This window comes from Mugil cephalus, chromosome 15 (assembly GCF_022458985.1).
Source record: "Mugil cephalus isolate CIBA_MC_2020 chromosome 15, CIBA_Mcephalus_1.1, whole genome shotgun sequence".
NCBI lineage: Eukaryota > Metazoa > Chordata > Actinopteri > Mugiliformes > Mugilidae > Mugil > Mugil cephalus.
Window position 1 is genome coordinate 14,128,722 of NC_061784.1, and position 25,904 is coordinate 14,154,625.

The 25,904-nt window shown below is 43.6% G+C and overlaps 1 protein-coding gene across 3 annotated transcripts in view; it reads left to right on the forward strand.

The window, feature by feature from the left end:
* The window catches only part of LOC125021188 (transcription factor COE1-A-like), an 81,353-nt gene that overhangs the window by 40,606 nt on the left and 14,843 nt on the right, over window positions 1-25,904 (forward strand). For 2 of the 3 annotated variants that reach the window (XM_047607142.1, XM_047607145.1), the window contains exons 7-11: window positions 13,052-13,133; window positions 13,937-14,078; window positions 15,202-15,335; window positions 17,006-17,132; window positions 25,086-25,174. In XM_047607142.1, coding sequence (XP_047463098.1) covers window positions 13,052-13,133; window positions 13,937-14,078; window positions 15,202-15,335; window positions 17,006-17,132; window positions 25,086-25,174 — 574 coding nt within the window. The remainder of the gene's footprint in view (window positions 1-13,051; window positions 13,134-13,936; window positions 14,079-15,201; window positions 15,336-17,005; window positions 17,133-25,085; window positions 25,175-25,904) is intronic. The other variant, XM_047607144.1, reaches the window with a different exon arrangement.

The window sequence follows — 25,904 nt, forward strand, 5'->3', positions numbered from 1 at the left end:
TGATAGGCTGTTTGGTTTTGAAAACTGATGCAACTGCAGAAGAGAAATGGAAGTTATGAAAGTAGGCCACACGCAGACTGCTCTGCTTCATCTTTCATCTCATCTGGACGTTCAAGTACACACATATTTTCAAGATGCCGTAGTCACCTGGACTGGAGTTATTTCCTCTCGCACAGATGCAGAGCGTATGTGTTGATTGGCAGGTGGCTGTAGTGTGTGCGGCGTGTTCAGTTTGGTCCGGATACAGATGACACCTCACAGTTTGCCTTTGTTGGGAAAATTCTTTGATGTCACTGTCATTGTTTTACTGACAGTCAGTGTTATCTTTTCTTTGTTACCATTAGGACGATTATGGCAATTTTCGTCTCTAGAGGTCTAGAGGTCGCTGAGGCCAGAGGAGAACATCAACATCTTCTAAATATACATCACAAACTTAGTGAATAGTGAACAGGTTAAACACGGCCCCATCTGAAAGCAGCACAGGAGACTTTTAGCCTCCTCTACACGCAATTAGAGTAGAGTTTGTAGAGTTCGGGGCAGTTAATTAAATGAAAAACCTTCCATTGCGGAGGCATCATAAAACACGTTACAGAGATGAGTGCAGATTTGTTTCCTTCATTATCCCGTCCTGTGCACTCCCCCATGAGTGGAGCTCCTTGTTTAGGACTCGCCGGCTTGTTTTGTAGTCAGAGCTCCTTCTTCTTTTTCTTCCCGTCTCTTTTTGTTTGTTGCGTTTTTTGCCGTGCATCTTCCTTGTTCTTCTTCCCCTGTGCTCTTGATCCTTGAGGTGTTGCGAGTTGTTTCGTCTGATTAATTACCTACGCCCCAGTAGTGGGAGGTGAGTGTTTGACAGCTCTGTGTGTGTGTGTGTTTGTGTGCATTCAGTGCGCGAGAAAGAGACAGGGAACAAGGTGTAAGTCTGACTGTATCGCAAGACCCCACTTATGTGACAGTGTGTAGACATGATGGCTTCGCTGTTGTTCAGGCACCAGACAGTGTTGCTGTCTCTCTCTCTCTCTAACACACACACACACACACACACACACACACACACACAGTGAGGAGACTCCCATCGCTGTCTCTTTCGGTGGAGGTGGTATTTCTTTGATCACAGCAGCGACACTGATTAAAAGGAATGATGTCTGTCGTGAAGGCAGCTGTATTTATACCACTAAAGGGTGCACATTTCCCCCCCTCTCTCTCCCTTGCTTTACGTCTTTCACTCCGAGCTTAAACACTCCTCTTCGTTGTGTTGTTAATTTCTGCATCTCCGAGGTCGACGCCGCACACAGACTCAGTTTCCGGGAGCTGAACGCGTCGATGTTGTTGTGTGTTCCCGCGCGCCAAGCGTTGTGCCACATCAGGTAGTTTTAAACAGGACAGCAGAACCTGTCTACTCCTTCCCCTTCATCTCCCTTTAACAAGTTCATTTATTCATGAGCGCGACGACACCCGTGCACCCGCACCTTGGTTTTTTGGGTGACAGGAGGACGGGAGGCAGGCGGGATGAAAGAGGGGTGCTGCTGCTAAATAGTCCGTCAGCGTCGCACACGCAGCAGCACGCGCGGAAAGTGGAAAAAAAAAAAAAAAAAGAGAGACACTTTGTTTTCAGATTTATAGATTTTAATTATTAAAAATTTAAAAGAGGGAAAATAATAAGCGTTAATTATTCATACGAGGCATGTTAATTGGTTCTTGAATATTCAAAATAAAGCAATGGCATGAATATTCAGACGAGAGAGGATTAGAGGGCTCAAATGAAGGAGAGCACGATCGTCTAATGAGTGGGAAAGGAAAGGAAAGGAAAGGAAAGGAAAGGAAAGGAAAGGAAAGGAAAGGAAAGGAAAGGAAAGGAAAGGAAATTATGAGACAAGTGGAGATTTAAGGGTGCACTCAGCTGAGGGGAAGAGGCAAAAGTAGCTGAGTGAAAAAAGGAGCGGGGGAGGCGTTGTTGAGGGGAGAAAATGAGATGGGGTGGGGTGTGTGTGGGGGAGAGAGAAAGGCAATGGTGAGGACAGAAAAGCAAAAAGAAAAAACAGCCCGAGAGTCAGGGGGGTCTTTTGTGTTTTCACCATGATGGATGACAGTGTTGACTAAACGAGCTAAATTAGAAGCTTTTTCCTGCAACTCTGTTGAAATATTATTAACACGCAGCAACTTTAGTGAAACATATGATTCAGCTGCACATAATGACCTTGGCTATTGATTTGGGAATAGAGGGAGCAGCGGTGCTTTTGTACTGGAAGAGTGTGTGTGTGTGCGTGTGTGTGTTTGTGTGTTGGGGGTGTGTGTGGGGGGGGGGTTATCACATGGTTTGTTGCAATGCAGGTTACATTCTGTCATTAAAACATTAACTCCTCAGATGCCTTAATATACACCACGTCTTGCACGTACACACGCAAACAGAATCACGCACACACTTTTAATGGCTTTAATTAGCCGGGCATGTGTCCAGTCTTGTAATTAGCTAACAACAGCAACATGGATGTGGTTAATTAGTGGTAGGAGGTGCTTGTGAGTTAGAAAGCCAGCGACACCATCGCTGTACGTAGCCGCTGCAGGAATAATAACAACACAGCCCAAACCACGGCTGTCCTGTAACACGTTTTTTTTACGAGCAGTTTGTTGTTTGATTGATTTTGCTGATTGATTATTTAGTGTATTTCAGATTCTCATCCTCTTTCTCCTCTTTCTTTCATGTGCCCCCGCCCCACCCCGCCCCGCCCACTCCTGTTCCCTGATCTCCACAAAGGTAAGAGGAGAAGTTCTCTGCTAGTCGCACACGTTGTTTCTTTAAAGGAGCATTACATCACTCCGGCTTAATCTCTCATTACACATGAAAAGAAACCGATTATCTGAAGAGCTTGTCATCCTTCTTCCCTTCATCCGCCTCTGCCCCTCCTCATCCTCTACTTAATTGGTGCCCCATCATCCCGTTAATCAAATTACTTCTGAACCAAAATTGACAGTTTTCATTAATTATAAAGGATTATTCTAATTGCAATTCAAATTTATTCATTCACAACAGACGGCGCTCAGTAATATTTCAGTGAATTAGCATATTAAATGGAGTGGTTCGTGCATTAGTTATGGTAATGTATGCATATTTCCTTATTTGGACCGGGGCGAGCCATATGCGTGCCACGCGCTCGGCTCGCGTGCGTGCTTGTGTGTGGGTGCACGCACAGGTGAGGAACCTCGACGGCGTTTAATTTGTTTGACAAACGTAGCGGGAGTTAAACGCTCCAACCTGCCCCGAACATCTCCCTCACCTTCCTTCTTCTCTTCCCTCTCGCTGCTCACCTTTTCCCACCAAAGTCATAAATTAACCTTTAGGCTGCTCTCTGTGTGAGCCTTTATTTCACTGCTTTTTTTTTTTTTTTTTTTTTTGTTGGAAATTATATAACAAATTGAAGGAGCTGTTGAGCCTTTTATATCCGGTATACAAATACACGTTGTTCTCCTTCCTCTCTCTATATTAATACTCAACGAGAACATCAAACCGGTGCCAGGATGCAAAGAGAAGCGATTTGTAGCTGTTAATGTTAAAACGGCAGCCTGAGTGGACAGGAGGGAAAGTGGTTCCTTTTTTTCCTCAATATACCATCGAGAGGTAGTGACTAAATAAATAAAATATCATCCCTTTAAATAGACAGCAGAGATCTCTCTAGTGTAATGCTTGTGTGAGCACACCGACGCACTGATGTGCTGTATTTTTAGAGTTTATAATACATCTTATACAACATGTTTGCCTTAATTAAATAAATATATTAAAAAAATCCCCTTAAGGATAATTTAATATTTAGTTTTTACATATACAAGCACAGAAGTGTAAATACAAGTGCACGTTAGGAGCCTTTGCAACTCAAGTGATTACATATTTCTTAGATTCAAGGTTTAGTTTAGATAACGACATCTATCCTACTCCGTTCACCTCTTGAGACCTGCCGTCCTCATACGGGGACATTATGTTTTAGGTTTGTTGCAGCTTATTCTGCTTCATTTAGACCTGTTGTCATAATAAGGAGACACTTTTGTCTGCCATGTACTGGAAGCGAAGGGTCAATGCACTTGTTTATTTATTCTGATTAACTTTTCTAGTTTGATAAGACATGCAGATTTAACAAATACCCAAGTCCTCGTTTCAGGACGTTGGGATTTCATTGTTTCCAATTCTGCTTTTGCATTAAAATTAACAGTTTAAAAAAAAATTATTATTATTTTGATACACATTGGTCACTTAAGTTGTAACATGCAGTGAAATAATCCCTGTGTCCACATAATTTGTTTGGTGCTTATTTTTTATATATATATATATACACATTACACTCATCCCAAATACCTAAAGATCTTAATCTTATCTTAAAGAAATTAAGATGTATTCCAAAGAAATGCTTGGGTCTCAGGAGGTTAATGCTTAAAAAGAAAACTACGACTATAAATATAGTTGCACAAAGGGTCGTATAAACATAAGCAGAGGTCATTTCAAGAATAATTTCCCCCTCACATTGAACAGAGAGATGCAGCAGGATGTGGAATGAGATTTAAAAGACTTTTCTCAGCGACCCAAGTGGCAGACACGTCACGTTTCTCATCGAGGACGAGCTTCATAAATGCTTTTTTCGATCAGCGTCGCTATACCTGAGAAATTCCCTTGGAAGTCGGTGTGTGTGAGTGAGTGTGTGTGTGTTAGAGTGTGAGGCCAGGATCTCACGGCCGGTGAACCTGTGTGTGTTTGACTGAGTGACTGATGGAGAGAGGAGGAGACAGGAGGAGAGAGGAGGAAGAGGTTCCTGTCAATATCACTTCCTTCATCACCCTCTTCCCCTCCTCTGTTCCTTTCTGTTCCTTTTCTTAACCCCCGCCCCACCCTCCATGAATTATTTCAAAGAGACTGGTGACAAAGGAGCACAGATACGCTCACTTAGAGTACGCCATGCAACTTTAGCTGGTGTGAATGCGGCCCTGCAGGTCACCGGTAGGTACTGGTGTCTTGTTAATCATCAGGACTGTGTGAGCGTGTTGTGCGTGTCTTTTGTGTGTGCTGATAAACTGTGTGTGTGTGTGTGTGTGTGTGTGTGTGTGCGAGAGCAGAAAGAGTAAAAAGCAGAACGTGTCTGAGCTTCAGATCGATTTGAGGTAAGCTGTCTATGTGTGTGTGTGTGTGTGTGCATACTGTACATGTTTGGCCCAGAGCGAGCGATCTGTTAGCCGCCCCCCCCTTCCTCCCCAAACCCTCGCTCTCTCTCCTCTGTCCTTCCTTCCATCTTTTCTCTCCTTTTTCCCCCTCCTCCTCCTCCTCCTCCTCCTCCTCCTCCTCTCCCCCTCCCAAATCAATCTCACTCATCTATAATTCAACAGTTTGCCTTCAGCCTTTAAAATATACACCACAGTTACCTCCCTCTGTCTGTCTAGACCCTCATCTTTGCTTTCACCTCCTCACCGTTCTCCCCCTCCCCTCTCTCCTTCCCTCCCTCCGGTGAGTAAGACCTCTGACTGTATTTGTCTTGAAGGTAATGATGTTGTAATTTAATCTTATCGTGGCCCTTAACTGCGGAGCGGCATCACAGAAACACAGTCCCGGTTCATTTTCTTATCAGGGGTCATTACGTTTGTTGTCCCCCGGCCGCCGGCGTCACTGCCGGTGAAATATTTAGCAAAGTTCACGACAATAAAGGTCCAATAATCCCTTAATTTGCATACAAGTAATGCTGACAATGAATCCAACGCAACGCCTTCTGAACAAAAATGGAGGCGCGTTGACTTATCCAGGTTTTTCCACAAGGTGCAGACTACTTTTAGATATAATTATACACTCCTTTGTGAGATATAATCAGTGCATACAAAGTATGTCTGTAGATAATTCATCTGTTCATTTTTTGTCTTGTCATTAGACAATTAAACACGCATTAGAAGACGGTCTTAGCACTCGCTCAGCGCTGATTTTGAAGCATGAATCTCGTTTATTGCTGTTTGTTTTCTATGCTTGCATCCAGTGCTTATAATCATAATTACTAGTTAACTGCTTTAGCATCACCAAAAACAAATCTGACATGGCAAGAACCGGCAAGACGTTAACTCCAGGGCAGCAAAATTAATCTGGACGAGAACACGCGCTAGAATTATAGTTATTTTTAGTCTGCCGCAAATAGACTGCCCCAGCTAACAGATTGTAGGTCGTTTCACTTTTGACCAAGAGAGCAATTACTTTCTTCAGGACAAAGTTGTACTAATTGATTGTATAAAATAAAGTGGCTCAGAATCATCTAGTAGACATCTTTGCTATCAGAACATTTGAAAGGGCTTTAAATCATAGGTCTTCAACAGGGGGTCCATGCAGGTACGGCAAAATCTTAGTTTGATTAGAGATTTTTTAATATTTTTTTATATTCTTCTTTTCATATATCAGTGCATTTAATGCACAGAAATATGACATTAACCCATTACAACAATGTAGATTTATTTAGGATCCTTTGTTGAAACGGATTGCTCCCTGCAGCCTGATGTCACAACCTGATGACATCACTGTCACCCGCAAATGTAACCATGATGTAATGACACTTGTACAGGTACATACCAGTGCTGATCATGTAGACCGTTGTAGAAGTTATTAATACTCATTCTAGCTCAGCCGTGGCAGGAAGTACGAGGCGGCTCATAGACGTCACACATGCCGGCTATCACCGCTCCGGCCCGCACTGTCATTTAAATATGCAGAGATGACAACAATGACAGCATTAATAGTAATGATAGCAATATGAAGCTAAGCCCTCATCATCATCACCATTAGCATATCTCCAGGGAGATGAGCCGTGATTGACAGCTAGCTGGGTGTTTTTTGGGCTGCAGCTCAGCTATCAATTACCTCTGTGCATATCAACCATCATTATGTAAAGTAACTCTGCTTCGCTCGGCTCCGCTCAGTTCTCTTAAGTCTTGTTCCCTCGCATAACTCTCTTTCCCTCTCCCATGCATTTCCTCCCGCCCTCCTCCCCTCCTGCTCCCTCCTCCGCTGCCTTTTTTCTTTCCTCCGCACTCCATTTCGCTCCCGACCACTCTCCCCCCTTTTTTACTTGCAGTTTCTCCTCCTCGCCTTCTTCTTTCTTAGTCTCTCTGCTCTTTTTTTTTTTTTTTTTTTCCCACCCCACAATCTCACGGCCCAAGTTACTTTCAGCATCAGTCGTCCGTGGTTCTGCTGAGCGTGTGCATGCGGACGTTTTAGGCTCTACTTTATCTGGTAGAAGTTGGGATGTGTCTCAAACATGCCGGACTGAGCTGAACGTGGCCTCATTCTCCGTTTTTCAGGATTTTGTTTTTATTGTTTTCCGTAAAAGTAATTACATAAACTTTGCGTCGTAGGCTTCACTGTTGGATTGTACAACTGCATGTGGAGAACAGTTAGAGATGATCTGCTTTCACTTCGGAGGATTTTGGGGTTATGCAAGACTTGGTGCAACTCACATGTCACTGAACCAAGAGCAAAGTGGATTTCCAACCATCCTTCCAAGTAAAATGAATTTCCCTTCCTTGTCAGATTCCTTCTTGTCTCCTCGCGTTTTACATTTCACACTTCATTGCCATGCAAGACGCAAAATATGTCAATATTCCACTCCCGTTGCCTGTAACTCTTAATTAGATTGTTAGATTTAAAGCGTGGTTGAGGAACTAAAGGGGCTGTGCCTGCACTGCGGTTCGAGCTCTCTATCAGCTGAAGTGCTCTTGATTAAGACACTTCGAGAGCAAAGAAAAACCAAGCATTTCCCCAACAGGAAGTAATACATTATCACATTATTATTGTGGTAACGGCCAAAAAGAGGGCGTAATGGTATTTCATATCCTTGTTTTTCCTACTGCATACTTGGAGAGCAGGCGCGGGGCCCTGCAATGATATCTGATGTCATCACATTAAACAATAACAAACTCTCAGAGTAAACAGGAAACAGGAAGTTGATCTCTGACAGATCAACACACCGAGAGGGAAACACACACTGCACATATGAGCTAGATTATGAAATGATAGATGAGGAGGAAAAGCGCGGCCGCTAATACTCCGCTCGGAGCCACGGCGTAGACTAGACCCGGCGCAGAGTACTTTCATACTCAGTTTAAATATGTTTTTCGGATCATATTCATGTTGTGTGCAAAACAGCCCCTCACCTTCGCGCCGAACGGCGTCTTGATCAGTCGGCTGGCAGTTGCGTTAGCTACGCAGGCATTAGCAAGTTGTTTCACACGCACACGCGGGTAGAGGGAGATGGCGAATATCATCGCTCTGTCAGGAAGCTTTGCCAAGAGACTTGGCAGGCAGGTAGAACAAGACATCTGAGGAGGCAGGGAGACAGAGAAGAGACAGAGGAGGCAGGAGCAGCAGCAAAAGCACTGATCTGTTGTTCAGTTTGTCTGCACAAACTGACTCGCTGCAATTTCTCCACCTGTCAGCAGCAACTCACCAGAATACGGCTTGCATGTGTGTGTCAGTGTGTGTGTGTGTATCTGTGGTTGATATATATATATATTTATTTTTTCTCCCCCTTCCAAGCCAGCATCGTTATTGTTGGCTCGGTAGAATAGCAAGTCTTTAGGGAATAAAACGGACACAGACATTCAGTCTTAGACACTCACACTCTATTTCACACACTGCGCTGGAATTCCCCCGGATGTCACCCTTGCCCTGTTGGCATTGTAACTGTTTAAATGACAGCAGAGTGGTCGAAACAAACTCCCATAATCCTCCTTCCTGATTCCCTCTTCCATTTGTTTCTCCCTCGCACACACCCCCTGCATTCGCCCCCTCTTCCCCACCGTGCCTCTCCCCTCCCTTCCCCATCCCAGCGCCCTCTCCATCCCCTCTCTCTCTCTGTCACTTCCTGTCTCTCTTTTCAGGTCTGTGTTAGCCCTATATATTAAATATTAATGTCAGTTGTGCTCTGAGCCATAATTGCCATCTCAGCCTCTGAATAATGGATGTAACTGTGCTGTTCACCACTACACCATAGCTAACAGGATAAAAAAAAAAAAAAAAAAAAATGCATCCAACTGTTGTTTGTTACGTTGCTACGGCTAACAGACTAGATAACAAGAGAAGAGTTTATTCCGTTATCACAGCTAAGTGGCTGCCGTCAATAACGTATAGCATCCAGCTATGGCATGCGACTTTATCATGACGAGATACAGACTAGCAACCTAAGATTACTGCTTCATTATATTGTCAACAACGTCAGTTGTGCTTTAAAATCTTATGAATGGACGAGTTTCACGTTTTTTAACGAGCAAACTCTCTGTGACTTCGTGAATTCTGGCCTTAAATATCAACCGAGTTCCTCCAGGCAAACGTTCTGCCTTAAATAGTCCCAAAATGCATATTGTTCGCAGAAGGCATTTTTACATATAGCAGATTATACCTTCAAATAGAAGTTCCTACATGGGAAATCGCGTACACATGCCATGAACTTGGCCTTTATTGGAAATTACAAGGCTGCAAATAGCCCACAGGGAGTCATTTATACGGACTTTAGTGGAAACACTACCATATAAAGGCAGTATAAGACAATCCGACGTTGTGAAGCTTTGTATCCACATGGCAACATTGGCCGTAATATAACTTAGTGTTATATTAGACGAAAAGTGACGATGCTGTTGAGAGAACAGCTCTAAAACAGTTTTTTAAAAAAACAGCACATCACATGGTAAGTGTGGAAAAAGTATTCTGCTTTATTTGCACTGGATTTCTGCAAAGTCTACTAGAATTTAATTAGATTCTAGTGATTAAATAAACAACCTTGAATCTACAATATAAGTGCAATGTTCCAGGTTAAGTTAACTGAAGTGGGGCCGTTTCATTGTTTTATATAAGCGCCATCAATATCTAATAAATGCGAAAATATATTTAGAAATTTTTTTTTTTTAAAAGCAATCACAGTCTTAAATCTCTGCTCGCCATGAGTCTAACACTGGCCCCAACAGATGGGATGTGTGTGTGTGTGTGTGTGTGTGTGTGTGTGTGTGTGTGTGTGTGTGTGTGTGTGTGTGCAGCAGGCAGGACTGGTGTCGGGTCAGCTCTCTGAGTGCGGTACTCACAATATAGCAAAGGTCAACAGCGCTGTTATCACTTGAACATGATCGCGCCCTGTGGAGAGGGAGTGAGCTGGAGGAGGAGAGGGGGGGAGTTTGGAGAGATCCCCTCCCCCACAATCATTCTGACTCTTATAATTGCCCACTTTAATTGGAGGCCTCTTAACGACCACTGACTGGACCAGCCAATCAATTCACACTAGGTGTGTGTGTGTCTGTGTGTGTGCGTGTGTGTGTGTGTCACTGCAGGGCCTTTTTGTAGCACAGTTGATTAGGCCAGATGGGGTCAAGTGAAGGGGGGAAGAGGGACGCTCACATACTGCATTAAAATGTAGAATATGTACTTGGCAATCAATATGAGAAAACACTCTCGGAGGAAATAGACAGACGGAGTCGAGCGGTGGATGGAAATACGAAAAATAATGAGATGGCTGATGATTTAAACCCAAAACAGACGGACACAGTCGGCCTGTGAATGCTCTGAGAGGTGGGAGTTAATACTGTTAAACTGATGGGGGGGTGATTAGCCACCGCTATCCGTCTCTCTGCGGTGCAACGTTAGAGACGAGAGCCTTTCTTATTCACCTTCGGATGCAACGGAGATAGTCTCAAAGAGTTGGAGCGAGCAAAAGTCGAAGGTGAAAGTGCACATTTATTCAAAGTAAAGGTGCCTCGTGGAGTTGCTGACCACCAGTAGAGGAATGGTTTGGTTTTATGAGATCTTGTTTGTGTTTCAGGCTCTAAACCATAGCCAGTCCTGTAGATCACAGAGTAGAGTAGTGGTAGCTGGTGGCCCAGCTAGTATAAAAGAGAAGACATAGTCTGGTAGACACCTAAGTCATTGAGAACGGAAGGTGAAACATCTTAAAGGAAACAACCAGACATCTAGTTGCCTTTGTTTTAGCTTGGATTTAGATCTACCACAACCTGGAAGTCTGATAATCTACACAGACACCTTCAAATCTAAAGCTATCAATAAAATACGATACAGATGGAAATTCAGGTGCGATAGATACGGTTGTTTAACATATATGTACAGTCTGACCCAAGACTTTTATTAAAGGGATTCAACACCTCAAACCCTTTGTCTTCTAACCCTAACGGCGATGCCTCACATCAAGTGTCTGCTGATGTTAACTCCCACATTCCGGTGTGGATACGTCACTGCGTGGATCTGATTTGAAATTACCGTTCTATGAGAACTGAATCTATGCTATGTGTGCAGCATAACTGGAAATTAACTTGTCACGTCATTGCAGGGGGGCGATTTGTTTGATAAGGTCTGTTTTGTCTCCAAAACCCATCCAGCATATTAGATCCAAATGTACAAAAGTGACTCCATATGGTGCCGTTTATTATTATATCTTGAAACGTTACTCTAGTATTCTGTTCTTCTTGATACTTTACGCTAATTCTCCATCAAATGTGATTTACTTTGTCCAAATTGCAGCACCAAATACTGAAAGGCTTTAAATTTAAGCCTTTTTTTAAAAAATCATAAGTTACATTAAGTCTATATTATTGCTCATACATACGAACATTTCTGCCACTGCTTTATTCTTTTTACATACCAGGCAGATGAGCAGCGCGAGCCTCCCAAATCGCTTCCTTTACAACGAGATCTACAAAAGGAGGAGGGGGGTCAGCTGAGGTGGTTGTGTTAACGCTATGCTAGTGTTGTGAGAAGGACTAGACAGTGGGAGGTCAGCGGGGGTCACCGTGGCTGTCCTCCGCTGTGATAGGCTGTCACCCAGGGGTGAGGGGTCAAGATAATTAGGCATGCAGAATCGCAGCGCCAGTGTTCTAACGAAGCCCGAGCTCGTTAATGCGGAGTTTTACACTCAGACCTGCCACTGGGCCGTGCTGCGCTGTCACACAGTCGCGTACACACACACACACACACACACACACACACACACACACACACACACATGTGAAGTACATGTTTGCACGCGCGCACGCGCCTTCGTATGCTTCGTTCTGGTGGTCCAGTCCAAGGCCTGTCATCTCTTGAACAGTGGAGCACGAGGCTCGTAGACGATACAAGCTTGTGAAATGCTCACAAGTGGACACGCTTTCATGTAATTCTGCAGTCTGAATTTTTTTTAATGGTGCTTATAATATTCAATTTAATATCTTTGTGGTGTATCTGCCATCACAGCGGTTGATGAACATTTTTCTTTTTTTCGAAATGTATTAGCTAAAAAAAGGGTTTTTAGCTTCGTTGAGCTGCAACAAACACGCGTGTGTACATGCTGCAAACATGAACATGTGTGAGTTAGTATTTTTGTGAGTGCCTCTGCCAGGCCGGCCAGCTGGCTCACACCAAAACACAACCTGGATGTGTTTGTTTGCTGTTGACGGCCATCTGTGTGTTTGATTTATTCTGTAATATAGATCCATGACATATGGTCCCGTTTCAAACTCCTAATGTCAACAAAGCTTCCCCCCTTTTCTTTTTTTAATGGCTTGACTTCAGGGTTGACTTTAAGAAATCACATAACATAAATACAGTCACAGTAGACTGCTATCAGTTGGTAACTTTTAGAAACGCATTCATTTTGAGCCAAGACTTAAGGAAAGAACTTTCTTTGTTTTCAACCTTTTTTTCGCGTAGAATCGGGAAGTTTGGATTCCCAGAGGTATAAGTGAAGGTCAAACTTAACATTTTCTGAAACTTTAACTGGCTCACAGTCACAGCTCTTTCACCAGCGCTGCTCGAGCCTGCCTCACTTCTTCTGATGTGTGTACATCCAGTGTATTTATGTGCCATTTCAAAGCCGCTGCTGCCGCGGATTTGAGAACAGAAACGTTTGTTCCTCACACCTGCGAGCAAATTCCACAAGGAAATTCATTTTGACTTTCAAACAGTATGAAATATTAATTCATATAATCTGTACTTGAGGGATCTGGCTTGAGCTCAAGTTCACCCTGGTCTCAAATAACCTCAAATCTGGTCTTTTCCTCTTCGTCTCCGCAGGTTCTTCCTCAAGTTTTTCCTCAAGTGCAACCAGAACTGTTTAAAAAATGCGGGAAACCCACGAGACATGAGGAGGTTCCAGGTACGCTGCATTTTTATTTTTTGTGTGTGTGTGTGTCTTTTTATCTCTTTCCCTTTGTCTTCTGTGGACGTAACACGCATAAATGAATGGCTGCTGTAATTCTTGAACGCAATAATGTGTGCGCGTGTGTTTCTGTGTAGTGCAGTTATTATTATTTCCTTATCTCCTCGGCCGCAACACAATCAGGAAGACGCCACTTGAGCCCGAGTACAGATACCGGACGCCCTGAAGATACTGATAGATTTATTACTATTATGGCACATGTGTGTGTGTGTGTATGTGTGTGTGTTTCTGCTCGTGTGCACATTTCTTTTGTGTGCGCCTGTATTTGATAGAGACAGGACGCAGCGAGTCACACGGCGGCGAGTGTGTGACGGTATCTGTGCCTCTAATTGTGCAGCGCTATTGTAGTGGAACCAGAAAAGACAGCTCTGTTTCCCTGGGAGATAATTAAGGGCCGGACCTATCAGGAACTATTGAACAGAAGAGGACAGACACACACACACACACACACACACACACACACACACACACACACATGTGCACACACAGTTACAGTGACTTAGTGTGTGTTGAGGGTGATGGTAATAGCAGTGATAAAGGGTTACACTTAAAGAGCTTTTCACAGTTTCACGCTTTTAACTCCTTGCAATGATCTCCAGAACCCAGACATTGTTATTCCTCTCCCTTTTTCTACTCATCTTTTTTTTTATTCTTCTCCCCTCTTGTACGTCCTCATCTTCTTATTCCTCCACCTCCGTCTCTCTCCCGCCCACTTCTCCGTCCCCTGTGTTTCCCACCAGGTGGTCGTATCAACTACGGTGAGCGTGGAGGGACACGTCCTGTCAGTCTCTGACAACATGTTCGTCCACAACAACTCCAAACATGGCCGCCGGGCCCGCAGGCTCGACCCCGTGGAAGGAACGCCGTCATACCTAGAACACGGTAACAGAGGAGTGTGTGTGTGTGTGTGTGTGTGTGTGTGTGTGTGTGTGTGTGTGTGTGTGTGTGTGAGCAGCATGGCCGCCAGATGGTTGATGGTTTAATCCTATCAGGTGATTCCTGCCCCTCCATCTGGCTAATCCACACACACACACACACACACAAACACACACTCGAACAATTCATGGTGTGGTACTCGAGAAGTGTGTGTGTGTGTTGCAAGGTTTAATATCATGATGCTTTTTTTTTTTCCATAAACAAACCCAGACTGAGGGGTGTAATTCATCTGATAATCACACTTTCACTATGATGAGAGCTGCTTTTTGACAGACGAGCTTTTGTTTCGTTGTGTTGTGGGATTGTGTCGTGTGAGCTTACACGCACAATAGTTGACATCGGAGAGACGTAAGCCGACTGAGTCCACTCTGTCTGAAGTAATGCGACGCATTTTTTTAATCAATGTCATATCACTAATGACATTAGTAAAACGTATATATTCTCATGTCATAAAAACAAACAAATGTCAAACTGATGCTCTTAAACCAGACCACATAAAATAAGGAGTACGTTAAACTGAGGCTTCAACGACGTCTAATGATGTTAAATGTTCTGTTATTCTCCCAATATGTTCCTCCCTTGGCTTTAATGGGCAATTGATTGCTTAAGCATCCCCACGAATTTCACAAACACTCCTTTTAAATCGAAAATTAAAGAAGCCAAAAGGTCAAAGCGAAGGTTCAACGCTTGTTTCCTGAATCCTCTCCTCTCAAGTACCCAACCGAAAAAGGACTTTTGAATTGCCTGTGTATTCGGCGCGTAAGTGTGATGATCTGGATCGCGGCCAGAATCCAAGGGTGTAGCGCGAAGAATTATGAGGTGCAGATGCAACAGGGAGGAAAACGCTCCTTGCCAGATCTCCCTCCCCTGTTCAGAGACTGATTAGTTGTTTAAAGGGAACAAATGTTTTTTCTAGTGCCGTGACTCGTCGTTTAAAATTCCACGCATCGGGAGCGAATGAGGGGTTTTGTTCTGATGCAAATTAAAATGCCAACAATGAGGAAATAATGGCTTTTTTCCCCCCTCTTCCTCCTCTTCCTCCTCTCTGTGCCGTGATCTTTCGCACTAGGAGCAGCTCCCTGCATTAAAGCCATCAGCCCCAGTGAGGGGTGGACCACGGGCGGCGCTACGGTCATCATCATAGGAGACAACTTCTTCGATGGTCTCCAGGTCATCTTCGGTACCATGCTGGTTTGGAGCGAGGTCAGTTTAACAAGCAGCCGTCGTCATTCAAACCTTCAGCTGTGTGCTTTTGCCCCTGCCCTGTTGGAAGTAATTCGGTATGAAAAAATACTTTTCTCCATGGTCAGGCTCTTAACTGCATGTGATCAAGTGCATATGTGCGTCGTAATGAGTTTTGCCTCTCTAATGAGTCCCCACCAACGTCTCTCTGCCTTCCTCACCCACACTCCCTCTGTCTCTTTCTGAAATACTGATCCAATCAGAAGAGTTTGATAACCATCGGCATAATGCCACACACACACACACACACACACACACACACACACACACACACACACACAGAGCTCACTATCATACTTTTCCCCAGTTCCACTCCTCTACAGAATGTTTATTTGTCTTCTGACTCCACTCACCGTGTGTGCCGAGCGACCGTGGCTCCCTTCCAACAACAACAGAGTCCATGTGTGTATGTGTGTGTGTGTGTGTGTGCTGGCATGCATGTGTGTGTGTGTGAGAGAGAGAGAGAGTTAAGAGCTGAGGGGTTTGTTTACAGTGTTGAGAGCCGCACTTACACACACTAACATGTGTACAGAGTCTCAGTTCAGCTCAAACTGACTCAGCTCTCTTGGCGTTCCTCAGACGGGCTTCGGGTGGATTCCGGCCAACCAAATGTTTCATTTGCACTCAACCTGATTATTGATTCTGAAGGAGGAGAGAGCGCGGTTTGAAAAAGTCCGTTCGAGGAGGGAAAGTGATTGCATGTTTGCCAAGTTCTGTTTGTCTGCATCTCTGCCTCCTGCCTACGGAGTTTTTTTTTTTTTTTCCCTTTTTGGCCAAATGGTGAAAGCCGTGTTGGAAGATCTTCCATGAAAACATGTGACAGTGTTTGTCACATACAGCTTTTAGCGATTAGTTTTCCTCCGGGTACGAGCACAGATGCTGGGGAATCAGATTTTAATTATAGTGGCTTGTCAATTTGCATTTGTGCAGCATTCGGTTTGGGTCATTTTTATGTGAGCCTGTCCTCATCAGTCACACAGGAAGATCAGAATAAAGAATCATGACACGTGAGAGTGTGAAACTTAAGAAACGTCTCCATCAGGCTGACGTACGTACATGCAAACATACACAACTACTGTATAGAAGCACAATGCAAGTAGAGCAAATGGCAGTTGAAATGTTAGCAGGAGACAACCTGGTTGTGACACACTTGAAATGAAATCCAAAACCTTCAAAACATTTGGGGTTTTTTTTGTTTATTTTTCTATTGCATGACTCCTTACAAGCCATTTCGTTTCATTAGCTGTGATCAACTTAAATAATATGACGAAATACTATACTTGATTCAGTTGAGTTTTGTCCTTTTGCACGTTTTCTTAAGTTGCATTCCTTTGTGCTCTCCCAGCCTCTGTTGGATGTAAAAGTATCTTAACTCAACTACAATTAATAAGAAGAAATCCTGCTTCAAATCACGTCAGGCTGCAGATGTTCATTTTACCACACGTGCAAATGCGATTCAATTCAAATTAACTTTACAGCAGCAAAGATTATTTAAAAAAAAAAAAACGACTAATCAGTTCTTTGGCTGTTTGCTGCAGATGCCTTTTAATGCACAAAACTACACTGTGTTGCTCCCAGCGGGTCATTCTCGTGCCCTGATTCTCTGCCGCCCCTGTTCCTTGCTTCTCTAGCTGATTACGCCGCACGCCATCCGGGTCCAGACGCCTCCCAGACACATCCCCGGGGTCGTGGAGGTCACCCTGTCCTACAAATCCAAACAGTTCTGCAAAGGCACACCGGGAAGGTTTATATACACAGGTACGTGTGCGCACGCGAACTGCACAATCACACGTGTAGCGCCTCTTGATTGAAGCATATAGCTGCAAATGCTTCTTCTTCGTCTAATTTGTAAAAGTTTCACTCTTCATTGTTGGGTTTTGCAAGCGCGTGTTTGCACATACGAGAGCTAGAAAGAGAGTAGGAGGCTGTGTGTGCATGTGTGTGTGCGTGTGTGAATAGCGTCTATGAGTTGCAGTTCACTCTCAGGCCAGACAGTGTTGAACTAATGACTGGAGATTAGTCAACATTAACGACCCACACTCGTTAGAATGTTGCCATAATCAGAGGCTCGTTAAAACCAGCTACAATTAAACAGTCTGCTCTTTATAGCCCTCCATGCTGAAACTATTAGTGAAATCATCCAGAACACCCAGTTTACCAACACACACGCACACACGGAGCGCACACACGCAATGCTGGAAAGGAGCGTGTGATTTCTGACCGGATTGTTGACTGTGAATGAGCGTTTTCCTGCTAAACCGAGTGGAGGAGGAAGAAGAGAAGAGGAGGAGGAGGAGACGGCATGTTTCTGTGTGTGTGTGTCATTTTGTACATGTATGTGGAAACGGGTGGAGGTGATGTGATGTCTGGTATTGATCCGCTCAACATGGCTCCATCACACTATAACGGTGATGTCATTCAGAGGAGATAAATAAATAAATACATAAATGAAGGGCTCCTGTAGAAAATCTTTGGGGTATAAGACGACATTTAGTGACGCCAAGATAAAGATGAGGATTTAAACCTGATCAATGAAGGTGGAAAAAAAACCCCATAAAACTGTTGGTTTTTATTGTGAACCCTTTAACATTTCCTGTCATTTCCATTTATAGTCACTAGCGGGTTTAATATACTGCATGTTGAATCTTTGAACAAAGCAGTTCAGTAAACCTGAAAGTGTGGCATGTATTGAATTATATTAATTAAAAAAAGGAAAGAAATAAAGAAAAGGAGGAGGATTTCTAGACTGAGAAAATAGTTCCACCTATTGGAGCTGAGTGTAGGTTGTAAAATATGAGGCTGTGATGGTGCATTTGATGGTTTATGGCCCAGTGTCTTTCTGGACCACAAGAAAGAAGAACAAAGCTGAAAATATTTTTGTTGTTAGTTATGTCTTCACAAAGTTTGAAAGACTGAGACGTCAGGTTTCGAGACGTCGGTTTGCGAGTTGTGTCGACTGCTTTTTTTTTTTTTTTTTGTGAATGGTGGTTTCTTTGAACAGACAAAGGTAATCGGCCAGCCGCCCACTTCAATGTTATTCAGCCAAAACATCTTTCGGTCTGACCCTGAGGCTAGCCGACTGGTAATTGGTCCGTCTGGCGTCTAACTGCTCCTCCTATTGGGCAGAGGTGACCCCCCGTGACCTCGCGATTGGCTGATCGTTTCAACATGTGACCCGGGAAACGCGATCCGTTGCCGCGGCTGCCTGACCCCGCCTCAAGGTCGGCTTTATTCTGGAAGTCGCCGGTGAAAGGTCGCGGCGGAGAAAAGCTGATTGGCTGTCGCGGTTTTTCAGCGCCTTGGCTGCGGTTGCCTCTGGGTGTAAGGGCCGGGGCAATTAAACGTGCTGGCGAGCGCGGGCCCGCGCACGCGTACGCGCAAACAAACACAAAGCGGCACTCGCATGGGGTCGTCGTGTCTTACACAACGTACCACACACACGTTCAAACAGGGGCAGGAGTTAAAAGTAATTGTAAATCAGAGTGATATGAGGGAAAGATGGTGAGTAGTCTGGTAAACAGATGGTCTACCACACACACACACACACACACACACACACACTCCGTACACACACATACACATGGTGCCGTATGGCTGCTTCATCTGCCTGATGGGAAAAATTAACATTCTCGACATCACACACTCCTATAAACACACAATGGTACAAAGTGACAATCAATAAATGCTTACACACACACACTGGCATCATAATAAACACACATGTGTCCACACACACTCACATTCATAGAGGGAGCTGATTTATCAGCTGCATAAGGAGATCCATACTGTAGCTCAGCTGGGGAGAAGAAACTTTTTTTTTGTGAAAGCTGAGAAAATATTTCTGAGCTGCTCAACTTTTTGGGTTTGAAGACACAGAGGAGAGAATAAGTGATTGAAATATAGAGGAAGAGAGAGATGGGATGGGGTGGAGGTTGGTTGGGGGGGGTCGGGGGGGAGAAAGGAGGACCATAAAAAATGAGAGCTAGAAATGTGGACTTTTAAAAAGCAGATTGTAAAGTATTGATCGGCTCATAAGTGGATCACACATACACCGACGCGCACATGCAAGAATCACACGTGTACATACACGCAGAGACGAGCGCGCAGAAAGTCACACGGAGAAGACGAGCTGCAGAGAAAGAGATCTCATCTCATAAGGGGAAGAATGAAGCAATAATTCAGTGGTATTGAACTGCTGGCTGGCCAGAGAATCGATACCACCACACCTCCTCTTCTCTTACTCCTCCTCCTCCTCCTCCTCCTCCTCCTCCTCCTCTTCTCCTTTTACATCAACCCCTACTGTCCTTTCAGCTTTTTTCTCCCCCTTCCCTCGACCCCCATTTCCTTCCTCTTCTGTGCATTCTTTTGTTTAAATGTCACCGGACTAGACCTAGAAAAATAAAGAAATAAAATAAAATAAAAAATCCACATAAGAAACGTTAGACGTATAGTTTTCATTCTTTTCTTTTCCTTCTTCTTTTTTTTCTTTCTTTCTCTGCCTCATCTGTTCACATTTTATTGTGAAACAGGAGTGGATGGTCTGTCCTCATGAAACTTCAATGAGTATTGATCCGATGGCAGCTCCGGACTCTGAGAGGAACAACGAGGAAGGAGGAGGGGGAGGAGGAGGAGGAGTGATGGAAGAATAGATGGATGGATGAAAGTGGCAGAAGGTGTAGTTAAGGAAGAGGAAGGAGGGGATGAAGCAGAAGAGAGGGCGGAGGAGGAGGAGGAGGAGGAGGAAGGAGGGGGGGATTCACACTGAGATGGGTTGGCAGAATCAGTCAAGGAGAAGCAGGTTCGAGCATCAGGGTCAGAAGATCATGTATTCAGCTCTCATCATCTTGATGTTTGCATAGATTTGAGATGAGGACACATCTATGAATGGAGGAACTTGTTGAAGTAAACTAGTGCAGAGGTCTTCATTGTTTTTTTTTAAGGCCAAGGACCCTCAAACGGATGGAGAGATAAAGGAGGGACCGCCCCACCTACTATATGTGTTCTATATTATACTAGTGCTATTTATAAATATACATTATTTTTTATTTCAATCCAAGCCTCCTGTACAAAGTAGGCCCTGCCCCCATCGCTGCTGAGCCAATCCCAAGGCTGCATATGCCATGCTGTCAGGTTCCCCTAATGACAAAACATTTAGCTATGTTTAAAGTTCAAATTGTCAATTATTTTCTTTGTCTGCACATATAGAATCAGCGAGTAATATGCAGCCTTGTGATTGGCTCAGCGGCGATAGGGGCGGGGCTTACTGTGTACAGGACCTCCATTTATCCCTTAACTAAAATGTATTGGATTCATGTTAATGTGTATTTAAAGAAACTTAAATTTGTAGGGGGAAATTAATATATATACATATAAAAAAATGTCTACTCAACCAAATATTTCGGTGCAGTACCTCTGTGGAACCTCAAGTGGTGGCAGACCCCCAGTTAAAGACCTTTGCACTAGTGGGAGACACTGCATTGATTAGGTTTGTTCTTTAGATGCCCCTTAATGCCAGACTCCTTTAGTGTTGTGTGTTTTGTAGGTGTTAGTGTTTCTGTTGTGGCCTCTTAAGGCCGACGTCTAATCAATGGGATGACTTCAGCTGCACTTATACTATTTCTGTTTCAGTGCGTAGAGAAACCGCCGCAGAAATTGTAAACTGGGCTGCTCATAAGCGCCACACAAATCCATAAACACCCACCATTCGACATGTAAAGAAACATATTTTTCTATTAATAACGAGTCAGTTGGAGTCACTTCAGGCACTGAAACCACTGGTTAAACGTCTCCAGAGATGCACAGAGTGCGAATCTGACACTGGCAGTTAATTCTGACAGTTGATATCCCACCGACTGTTAGGCAGCTGTTTTTGTAATTTTTGTTTTTCTCAACCATGACAGAGTTTTTTTTCCCTTTCTTTCTGTCTTTCTTCCTTTTTTCTTTTTTGGATGGATTAACCCGCGCTCTCTCCCATCACCTGAATTTAACTTATTTTCCTTCTTTCGCTTCTCAGTTTCATCCCTTTGGCCTCGCGTCCCGTTCTTGATTTACTTCCTCCCCGACCGCTCGGTGATGTTCACATAATTATCATATATGAATCATAAAGTCATAACGTGTCCGGAAAGTTTCCTCGGAGCAGGGGGGGAAGCATTGTCCAAGACGGTTTAACATCTGGTGTTTTTACAGCTCACAATTTATGAAGCTATGTTGCTAACAAATTGAGTGGTTTAGGACATAACAGAAACCAGAAACTTGGGTGTGATATGATAATAAAACAGACATATATCTAAAACCCATACACACACGTACGCACACACACGTGCTAAAAGAAACAACACAAAACAACACAACGTTTTCAGCTGCAAGTAATTTATCCGCGCTGCTCGTGGAAAGTACCAGATATCACTGCAGCTGCACACTTGGACATCGTGTGCACATGCACACACACACACACATCCAGCTGCACCCCACACCTACATATATATTCGTCTAACACAACCTCTCTATTTCTGTCTGTGTCCTACTCTCTCACACACACACTTGCAACAGCTTATGTGTTCAACAATGGATTGGAGACGTATATAAAAAGTGCATATGCACACAATCCTTTAAGCCGCCATTCTGACAGATGGAGCATTCAGAGCTTGATTGACGTGTAGATTGGATAAAGACCGTACAGGAACGTCATTGGAACATTAAAGTGACTGAGACTGAGCGTTCTTTAAAACCCTTTAGATTACACCTGCAGTGTTATTATCATACGGATGCTTTTGACTCCATTAGGGGCTCCACCGGATCTATCCATCCTTGCACATTTGCATGGAGCATTTAACAATCAGCACTTTCAATGGCACTGATCTGGTTTTAACATCAGCCATGACCCTTAAACAGTGACATGCAACTCAAATTGTACATTAATTATGTCCCAGTTACACAGTCATTCAGTTCTTTGTAACAGATACATAAGACTTCTGTCATCGTTTCTGTTTTGAGGGTGTTTGTGTAAAACCAGTAGATGACACAAACTAGAAGTGTGGGAATATATTTTTGTTGGTAATACTTTTACAGACTGACAAAGAGGTGGCCTGCACAAACTTCAACAACTAAACTTCTGTGAGCTCATAGGGAACTAAGGCTACATCCACATTATTACATTTTCAGCTTCAACCTCCCGAGACCTGAGCTTTTGTTTGCATTTTTAATGTCTTTATTTGGGATTAGTAGGACCTAAGAACTATAAAAACTAAGCATTGTCTTTGAAGTAGTTTTTGGAAAAAAATTACATGCTTGTGTGGACACAGGGATTATTTCACTCAATATTATAATAAAGTCACCAGCAACAAAATATAAAACTGTTACATCTGAACATGGCTGTGTAAAAACAGAATTGCAAATAATGAAGTCCTAACATCCTCAGTTGAGTACTTGCTAATTAGCGAAGTTATAGCTAGTTGCTATTGATAGATTTACATGTCATATTAACTAGAAAACTTGGTATAAATAAGAAAGTTTCAGCCGTAAAATCTGATGAGGGTTTGTACCTTGACCACTTTTGGCTGCAGAATGAAATTCACGCTATCGTGTTTTTACAAAATAAAAGTTTAAATGAAGCAGAATAGGAAGCTGAAACCTAAAATTTAATGTCCCCATATGAGGACGCAGGGTCTCAGGAGATTAAAGCGCAGTTTTAAGGCCTGCGTTTGACTGGCAACCAGAGTGTACCTCGCCTCTCGCCCGTTGACTACCGGGATAGGCTCCAGCAACCCCCCCACGGACTCCTTTCCAGTTGATCTGTTACATCATATAATAAATAACTGGAGTCGTTCATGTGGCAGACCAGCATTTCAAACAACAACCAGATAGATAATAGTACAACTTTTTTTAATTTCGTACATAATGCGCTACCCCTCAGGTGGTTCTTCTACCGGCTCTGTTTACCTTCTTCTTCTGCGTTTGGCTTTCTTGGGTGTTTTTGTTCTGGGTCATACGCCAGAGTAGCGGTTGTGGAGCATGTGCACACACATTGTTCGCTTAAGGTTTATACATGTCGGGGAAAATCTATTTCCAATCGCTTTACTTGGGTGTCTTGATCAGATAAGGAGAACTCCGATTTTAGTCGGAGTAACGTGTTTACATGCACTTAAATTGTCCGGTTAAAGTCGGATTAAGGCAATAATTCGTTTTTTTTTATGTGCATGTACAAGTACTGACTGTTTTTTGTGAAACTTTCTTATGCAGGTGATATACACTTGTTCGCTTACCTGTAGATATTCCCATTTCCAGCTTAATACTATGGTTTTACATCTGAAATAGTGGAGAATTATTAATTGTTTCATTTATTTTTAGAGCATTGTACTTTGAGGAAATCTCCACAGTAGCTGTTGAAAGATACAGTTTCCTCACTTACAGTTTTCCCAGACAGATTTTGAACTGTCGACCTTTCAGTCACAAGCCTGCCTCTCTAACCTCCAGGCTTCTGTCAGCTCATGGAGATCATGCTGAGCAGGTTCATTATTTTCCAACCCAGTTTTACAACAAAAAAAAGGAAAAAAAAAAATACTGGATACCAGCGTGGTGCATGGGAACAAAATGTCACAAAATGGGATGTCATCCTTTCTCCTCACCAGTCACATCCCCCCCGCTAGCTGCCACAGATGTTGTGATTTTGAGTCTGTTTATAATGTGTGCACGCTCACGATCAGCACCGGCGACAACTGCTGTAAAAACTCAGCGTGTAACATTTTAACACTGAATTCCTTCTGAGGCTCTTACTGAAGACAGCAGCCTGATGCGTTAATCAGCAGAAATCAATAAGGCTGAAAGGATGGTGAAGTGTAGGATTGGAAGCTGTTGCCGTATTTGATTAATCACGGTTTTCTGTTAAATATACATCCTGCTGGAAAAGTCCCGGATTTTCCTGAAGACTTAGGAAGACAGGCAAGAGTCAGCTTTGTTTTGTTTATTTTCCTTTCAAGGCTCATTGGTCAGTCTCTTCTTGCTCCACATTTTGCAGTATATATGACACCAATGGGATTTCGCTGGAAATCGGTGAGATTGCGTTGGACCATACAAAGAGGTTGAGTGTGGAAAAAACAAAGCAGTCATTTCAGGAAACAGCAGATGGTGGAAATAGTGAAAGGCTGGTGGAAAATCTTATCACACAGGTTTGCGTTAAAGGAAATAGGTCTCAATATTCCTTAAGGTGAACTTAAGCGTTTGGGATTATGGAAAATGTCTTCAAGTATCTATAATAAATACTGATAGAAACTCAGTCTCTCGGCTTGTTGACAAGGTTAGTTACTGACCAGAAAACACAGTGGAGCATTTATCAGCTGAGGAGCCTGATGTTTCCTTCAGGGGTGGCTGGAGACAAGGCCAGAGCCAAGTGGAGGCTGTATTGGTGTTAGGTGGAAACAAACACAATCCCAAATGAATGATTATGCTGCTCAGCCCCTGCTGAATGTCTGCTCTTTGCCAAAAAGTTTGTTATGAACTAAAAAGTTGATCATCGGCCATTGTTGCGGCTACAGCTTCGTTCTTCTCCCTTATCGCAGGTGTAATGTGAAGCGCAAAAGTTCTGGTGGCGTTATGATATAAACTCTTCCACCTGTGATGGCAACATGATGTCAGAACCAAAGATGGACTGTCTCCAGGCATTTCCAGGAAGTTTCTGTTTTACTCATTCCCCCGACTTTGTGTTTTCCCCTGCAGCACTGAATGAACCGACCATAGACTACGGTTTCCAGAGGCTTCAGAAGGTCATCCCTCGGCACCCCGGAGACCCCGAGAGGCTGCCAAAGGTAACGAAACAAGCCGCCTTTTGCAAATTTATCTGATGACTCTTAAGGACACATGAAGCGACAGATACCGAAGCTCTTCAAAGGCGCACGTTCTTAGATACGTGGAGCTCCACTGCGTTGCTCTGCTATCAAAGAACAAGCCAGCAGCAATGTGCACGCGTAAAGTCAGAGCACCAGAGCAAATAATGTCGCGTTTATGTTCTATTTGTTTGTTTAGGATGTGCTGTTTTTCATATTTCTGGGCGGGAATATGTGTTTTCAAATCTCCAGTGGGTTGTGATTTTACCTCTTCATGAACTCCGTGTGCGTGAGCCGCTTAGCCCCCCTTTACAGGCTGAGCATTTGAATCTTTTCCAGATCAGAGAGTCATATCTGATTATTTGTTTATCAGCTGCAGATCAAGCCGAGCGTTTCAAGCATCGGCACATGTGAACAATTAGCACCAAATGATGAGCTCCACTTTGATACCAGGCCCTGTCATCTCGAGCCGTACACGCAGGGCGAAGTGTGCGTGTTTGGCGAGCTCACCGAGTCGACGTGGTTCAAATTTAAGTTCGCGTATACGCAATGGCTGGGTCACGACCCGCTTAACAGCTGCTGTTGATTGGCTCGCCTTTCCTAATGGAGCTCGTCCAGGATTGGCTGTCTTTGCTGTGACATCATGAAAGATTGGGCGCTGGTCATGAAGTGATGATGTGGTGGAGCTGTGATTTCATCACCGTCGTGCCCA